This window comes from Gymnoscopelus braueri (assembly GCF_963280865.1).
Source record: "Gymnoscopelus braueri genome assembly, chromosome: 6".
Classification (NCBI taxonomy): Eukaryota; Metazoa; Chordata; class Actinopteri; order Myctophiformes; family Myctophidae; genus Gymnoscopelus; species Gymnoscopelus braueri.
Genome location: NC_137607.1, coordinates 36,229,153 through 36,237,004, shown reverse-complemented (window position 1 = coordinate 36,237,004; position 7,852 = coordinate 36,229,153). Strand labels below are relative to the sequence as shown.

General features: G+C 39.5%; 1 protein-coding gene across 1 annotated transcript; it reads left to right on the top strand.

Annotated features, from left to right (window-relative positions):
* Nucleotides 1–208: 208 nt before the first annotated feature.
* On the top strand, nucleotides 209–2,655 carry LOC308087027 (E3 ubiquitin-protein ligase TRIM39-like). Its single transcript, XM_080430669.1, has 2 exons — nucleotides 209–362; nucleotides 601–2,655. The coding sequence occupies exon 2, from the start codon at nucleotides 602–604 to the stop codon at nucleotides 2,255–2,257; it is 1,656 nt and encodes a 551-aa protein (XP_080286795.1). The 5' UTR covers nucleotides 209–362; nucleotide 601; the 3' UTR covers nucleotides 2,258–2,655.
* Nucleotides 2,656–7,852: the final 5,197 nt, after the last annotated feature.

Below are 7,852 nucleotides of genomic sequence, written 5' to 3'. Positions count from 1 at the left end.
GGGTCTCCCCATGCAGGACCCAAACTAGTGAAAATGTTGTGAGCTTGTACATCTACCATTTTCACTAGGCTACTTCTTAAAAGTTTTTTCTTTTTGGGGGGAAATGTATGGAATTTCTTTGATTTCTGTTGTAAGGATATTTTCTCTGGACCCACAAATGGGTCCCGACCCAGTGTTTGGGAAACAGTGGGCTAAAGGACAGAAGAGTGGAGGCTGTGAGGGGTTAACAGCTCCAGTACCAGGAGGAGGAGTTTCTCGTAAATCTAAAGTGAAAGTGTATACAGTAGCAGAGACAGTAGTTAGGTTGCAGCGCACACACATTCAACATGACGTTTACAGAAATACTGAGAACTTAAAGACAGGTGGGTAGAATGACTTATTATTCATTAACAGACATATATCCAGACATGATCTTCAACTATTTTCATATCCCTTGAAATTTTGATAAATATGACAGGTTTTGATGAAGTACGTAGTACATCTGTCAACATGACTGTGCTCTATTCCAATACAATCCAGCAACCCTAACAATTAAGCTGTGAGAAGTATCATTCAAGAATTAGGCTACATCTGACACTTCTTCTTTTATTCTGTGTGTAGAATGGCATCTGCGAGCAGTCTCCTGTCTGAAGAACAGTTCCTGTGTTCTATCTGTCTGGATGTGTTCACTGATCCAATCGCCACTCCGTGTGGGCACAACTACTGCAAAACCTGTATCACACATTACTGGGACACTAATGATGTGTGTCTGTGTCCACTATGTAAAAAAACCTTTGATAAGAGACCAGAAGTCTTTGTCAATACTTTCATTTCAGAGATGGCTGATCAGTTCAGGAATACACAGCAGGTGAAAAGAAATTCCAACACAAACCAAGAACCTGCTAAAACAAATGAAATCTCATGTGACTTCTGCACTGAGACGAAGCTCAGGGCCCTGAAGTCCTGCCTGGTGTGTCTGGCCTCCTACTGTGGGGCTCACTTGGAGCCTCATCAGAGAATCACAGCGCTAAAACGACACAAACTAATCGACCCTGTAAAGAACCTGGAAGACATTATATGTAAGAAACATGACAAACCTCTGGAGCTGTTCTGTAAGACTGACCACAAGTGTGTTTGTCAGTTCTGCACTGAGTTAGACCACAAGTTCCATCAAATTGTACCTCTGAAAGAGGAATATGAAAGAAAGAAGGCTGAGCTGGGAAAGGCAGAGGCTGAAGTTCAACAGTTGATCCAGGAGAGACAAGTGAAGATTCAGGAGGTCAAACACTCAGTAGAGCTCAGCAAGAAAGATGCAGACAGAGCGATAGAAGACAGTGTGCAGGTCTTCACTGCTCTGATCAGCTGTATTGAGAGAAGCCAGGCTGAGCTCCTTGATGTGATTGAAGAGAAGCAGAAAACAACAGAGAAACAGGCTGAAGGCTTCATCAAAGAGCTGGAAAAGGAAATCACTGAGTTAAAGAAGAGAAGCTCTGAGCTGAAGCAGCTCTCACACACTGAAGACCATCTTCACCTCCTTGAGAACTTCCCATTCCCTATCAACAACCCTCCACCCACCAAGGACTGGACAAAGTTCAATGTCCATCAGTCTTCATATGTGGGGACTGTGAGGACAGCAGTGGCTCAGCTGGAGAAGACACTCAGTAAAGAGATGAAGAAGCTGTGTGATGCTGAACTGAGGAGGATCCAGCAATATGCAGTGGGTGTAACTCTGAACCCTGATACAGCACACCGCAAACTCATCCTGTCCGAAAATGGAAAACAAGTGAATCATGGCGACATAAAGACGAATCTCCCAGACAACACAGAGAGATTCTCTAAAACTCTTGATGTTTTAGGAAAACAAAGCTTCTCCTCAGGAAGATTCTACTATGAGGTAGAGGTTACAGGGAAGACTCATTGGAATTTAGGAGTGGCTAGAGGGTCCATCAACAGGAAAAGAGAAATTACACTGAACCCCAACAACGGTTACTGGTCTATAAGGTTGAGGAATGGAAATGAGTACCATGCTCTTACTGGGGCTGATGTTGTCCTCCATGTAAGAGAGAAGCTCCAGAAAGTGGGAGTGTTTGTGGATTATGAGGAGGGTCTCGTCTCCTTTTATGATGTGGAGACCAGAGTTCATATCTACTCTTTCACTGGCTGCATCTTCTCTGAGAAACTCTATCCATTCTTCAGTCCTGGTTTTAATATTGGTGGTAAAAACTCTGCTCCTCTGATAATCTCTCCTGTCAAGAGATTAGATTTTAATTCTAATTAGAGATTTGTCTAATCATTAGACTAATCTTATTTGCTGTTTAGATTTACAAGACAATTTGTAAATCTTATTTACAGACAGCGGATCATGAAGAATCATGAACCATAAACATTCATATTTCTGCCACCAATTTGTATAAATGCTTTAAAATGTTGAATCAATCAAATATGTTCATGTATAGTGCAACTTCAGCAACAACTATTGATTTTTTTTGGTAAATGTTGTTAAACCTTAACTTTAACATAAAATAACACAAAATAGATTTAGTTATTGTTGGCCAATTCGTATTTTACATCATACACTTAAAACTGGTTTTGTTGAACATTGTGTAATTTTTGCATAATCCCAGTGACTGTCATGTCTTATACTGTACATGCTTGGTCCTTCATAGACTCCGTCTGGTAAGCATGTCTGAAGTAAAGTCTTATATTGGACAAATGCTTAATGCTTAATGTTTTCTGTTTGAATGGTCTTGATGTTGAAAATGTAATTCCTATGAAATGGAAACCAACATGTGAATGGAACCTAGGCAGAACAATTGTTAAAATCAGTGGCTCTCGCTTTGCGACACATACTTTGCGTTGACTAAGAAATCAGATATTCCTAATGCTCCATAAACCCCACCAGGACATTTCATGATCCAGTTTTGATCCTGGAGCTGTCTCTGTTGGACTTCAATGAGACAAATGTATTACACATTACTACACACCAAGGAGAGGGCACCATCTAGTGAGAGACTATGGTGTTGCTGCCTGAGTGTATCAATAGATAAAGACAATCAGACATACTGTACAACACCCATTGACCTGAATCCACACCAGTAAATTGTTTTAAGTGTATTAGTTTTCATTTTTATTTCATTTTGACTGTATGTTTATCAATTTCAGCTAGTTTTATTTTGTTTTTAAAGTAGGTTTGTTAGTTTAGTTAATTTGTATTTTGCGATCATGCTTAGTTTTATTATAATTATAATATGGGGTATTTGTTAGGGTTGAGATTCAAAAAGGTCATAAAATGTATTAAAACAATTAAACAAATAGAAGTTAGAATACAACCAAAATACTAGGCTTTTGTATGGAATAAATTGATAAAGACTAAAACTAGGACATTTTATCCATGATTTTAGTTTTAGTTTGTTTTATAAACACACAATAGGCTACAGTTGCTGTTTTTTTTAACCCATTTTAGTTTTAGTGATCTATAATAACCTTGATCCACAAATGAAGAAAGGACACTCAAACTAGACACATTTTATGATTTCTGTCAGAAAGAGTCAAATATTCAACATTAGAATATGTTGCACTGCAGCTGTCCTAAGGTTCTACTGCCCTCTGCTGGCTGGCTCCAAGAAAGGCGAGTACAGGAGCGGTCATGCATTGCATGACTAAAGGGGAAACATTGACAAAACATTGACTAATGTCGTAATAACAGCTGCTTTGGAGCCACATCCTCAATATGGATACAATATCAGCTAGAGAGGGACAAAAAGGAGAAGCTTCCGCTTCTACAATGAGTCATTTTGTCAACATCCTGTAAGCTGCTTATGCCATCAGCTGAATTTAAAACAACAAACATTATACTAGATTCACTAATTGAGATCCACAGTCACCCCCTGGGGGACGGGACCCCCAGGGGGATCCTCACATGATTTTGGGGGGGTCCCCAGATGACAGTGAAGTGACAATTTAAGGACTTACTTCAAAAAGAAAGAAAAAAGACCATTACTGCATCAAAAGTAATCAACAATCTATACTATAAAAACTGGTCAAACATTGGCCAAATTGTCAAATAATATAAGAAATATTGTAGATCAAACTCAATTGAATGCCTCAACTCTTACATTCCAAGTGCTTATCAGGGTGGGGGGTCCCCAGTTCAAATATGATTATTTTGGGGGGTTGCGGCCTGAAAAGGTTGAGAACCAGTGATCTAAAAATGTACCTGATTTGGTTATACAGACCGTTAAGGGTCCATTTGGTACCTAACTATCAACCATTTACCTGGGGACCCCTTGGAATGCCCTCAAGGACCCCTCGGGGTCCCTGGACCCCACTTTGAGAAAAACTGATCTAAAGGCACCCGCAGAGGTCAGCAGAAGTGCCACGCTGCACCCGTTCAATATAGTTCCCCATTCATTTAACACAGTGGGAAGTGGAAAGGGAACTAGAGCAGTGAGTTTGACATAAACAAATTATCATTGAACCTAACCAAAACCAAATATATCATCTTTTCCAATAGAAAAATGAATAAACCAGTCAAATTATCAATCAATGAAATTGAAATTGAACGAGTAGCCTATACGAGCATACATTTATCCGAATTACAATAGACTCAGTAGGAAACCACATATAAATAACGAAAATATCAAAATCAATTGCAATATTATATAAAATGAAACACATAGTAAACAATAACTCACTTTACTGTACTGCTCCATCATGCTTCCATGTGGAGGTATGGGGGAACACATACAAAACAATCACCAAACCAATCTACATGCTACAAAAGAAAGCTATACGAATTGTGATTACCTTGCTCCCACCAACCCCCTTTTCATCAATATAAATACTCTGTAATCCTGCTGTAATCATGTATAAGGCACATAATAATATACTTCCACCATGCATGCAGGAGCTGTTTGATCGTGTATATTTAAGGAAAGAAGTTCAAGGACCAACACAAAAGGCAGGTGTATATCAATAAAGGTGGTTGACTTATGGAATAAAATGTGTACAACAGTCACCAAATTTAAGAAGATGTTCAAAAATAAGTTATTAAATTAATATAAAACAATATTACAATAAAGTATTCCAACAGTTAGTAATAATTGAATATATCAATGTACAATAGATAAAGTAATAGCTGTATGTGTATATGTGTGTAAGCATGGCATAGGTGTATGTGCTACGGAGTGTATGTATGTGTATGAATATCTGTGTGAAGAACCATATTCTGCGGCCAATTAGCCACAGAGTATGGTGGTGCAGCATTGTATGTATATCTGTGTGTAGATTTAGAACCATATTCTGTGGTCAAAAAGCCACAGAGTATGATGAAGCATAGAAACATATTGTATTTAGTGAAACTTATCTCATTTCCTTTTGCTTTCTGTTCTTGGACAGTCTCTTGCTTAGAATTTTCTCAATTTGTCCGATGTTTTCAGTTTCATTGAATCAATGTTTGAAACTGTGTTATTATTACGTTTCGTTTTAAAACCTTAGTTACTTTTCAAATAGGGTAGGCAAAATAAGCCTCAGCTTCAGCCTACACCTTTTCGGGCCACCAACATTAGTAGACTGTATGTATGTATATATCTGTTAAATGGACCGAAATAAATAAAAGACTAACTACAACTAACTAGTAGTTCTCAACCTGTGGGTCGGGACCCACAGGGGGGTCCACACATGATTTTTGGGGGTCCCCATATGACAGAAAAGTGACAATTTAAGGACTTTTAAGACCTTTTTTAATACCTAAAAGAAAGGAGAAGAAAAAGGAAAGAAAATAAATTAAATAGACAGACAGCATCAAAACTAAAGTAATCAACACACTATACTATAAAAACTGGTCGAACACTGGTCAAATTGTCAAATAATATAAGAACATCTTTTGAAAATAGCTGATCTACAAGCTCACAACGCTACGCAACACAAGGCATTTTGAGCTTGTAGATCAGCTATTTTCACAATATTTATTTGTAGAACCGAGTCAAACTAAATGTAATGCCTCAACTCAAATATGATTATTTTGGGGGGTCCCCAGTTCAAATATGTTTATTTTGGTGGGTTGCGGCCTGAAAAGGTTGAGAACCACTGATTCAACAGGACACCTGTTGTGGAGCATTTCCACCTGGTTTCTATTTCCACACTAACACAAAATCCCATACAATACTATTCAGACACAATATTTAGTTATTTACTGTATGTTGTTTTGTCTCACTATGTCCAACAGTAGAACACGACCCAGATCTGCTAACTATTCCCAAAACACACCCATGCACGCACGCATGCAGGCACACCAGAATAACCTGTCTCGTCGACCCCCGCCTGTCTGTCTCTCTTTTCTGTTTGTCCAGCCCTGCTCCACAAAGACACAACAAAGCCCCCAAGCACCTGCTTATGGCGCCTCCCCCAGGCTGTGCCCTGCACTGCATACTTCAACAGGCTGTTTAGAGGACAGACATGAGGGCCATTCAGAGTCCAACTCCAATATGTTTTGTGGCAATAGTAGACAAGACATTAATGCATTTGTTTCAACTGTCCAATCTGTGGGACATAGTTCCCAACCCTGGGACACTGAAAACCAGCAGTACTAGAGGTCCAGGATAGAAAAACATCAGTACTAGAGGTCCTGGATAGACAACCAGCAGTACTACTCCTGGTAGGATAGAAAACCAGAAAATAGCCGATCTACAAGCTCAAAGCCCATCACAGATGCGACGCGTTGTGAGCTAGTAGATCTGCTATTATCGGTGTGTGACAGAGCATAGTTTAGGCTACACGCACACAGGAAATAAATAGTTCATGTTTCAGTGCTGGTTGAAGGAATTCCCCACTGTCACATTAGTAGATGTTTAGCCAATTTTTTACATTAACTGTGTTGGTCGATTAAAACACATTCAAACATTCTGAATACACGCAAAGCCGCAATATACCTAGTCCCATTCAGAACATGAAGTTCTGCTATCTGACCCCACTATACCCAGAATGAAGTGCAAACGCCTTGGTTCCGGACTCCGGAGCACTTCTCGAGCCATTCTACCCGTTGCTCCTAGTGACCAAGGGGATAATGGCTGCAATTTTTTATGTCCGTGTGACTACATCACCGCATGGATGGACACTCTGTGGTGCTTTCGATTGGCTGCCTCTGTATTGAGAATACAGTGTGAGAGTGTAGACAGACTTGGCACCATCGATTGATTATTACTCCTGCCTGCCAATAAAGACATGAAGATGAGGCCAGTCAATGTGAATGTTTATCTGAGTGCTGGACAGCAGGGAGGTCACCAGAGAAATCTGGAGATGACACACTTCAATGCCTAACACGCACATACACACACACACACACACACACACACACACACACACACACACACACACACACACACACACACACACACACACACACACACACACACACACACACACACACACACACACACACACACACACACAGAGCGCTCTTAAGGGTAACATGGCATTGTTGCACAGCATAGTCACACAGTAAGCATCACCAGCATCAAAAAGTGATATATTAGGTCAGGTGTGTAGTGAGGTTCTGCCATTAGTGATTCTCAAAGTGGGGTCCGGGTAGAAAGGTAGAAATACTCTGTAAAAAATGTACTTGAATAAAAGTACAAAAGTATTGGTATCAAAATGTACTTAAAGTACCAAAAGTAGAAAGTACTCATTCTGAAGAATGTCCCATTTCACAAGTTTTCAAATGTATAAAAATCTTCATTTGAAAATAGCTGATCTACAAGCTCACAATGAGTCGCATCGCAATGCATTGTGAGCTTGTAGATCGGCTATTTTCAAATGGCCGAAATGTATACAGGGCTGAAGTGGGTAATGTTTTGTAATAATAATCAAAATCTAC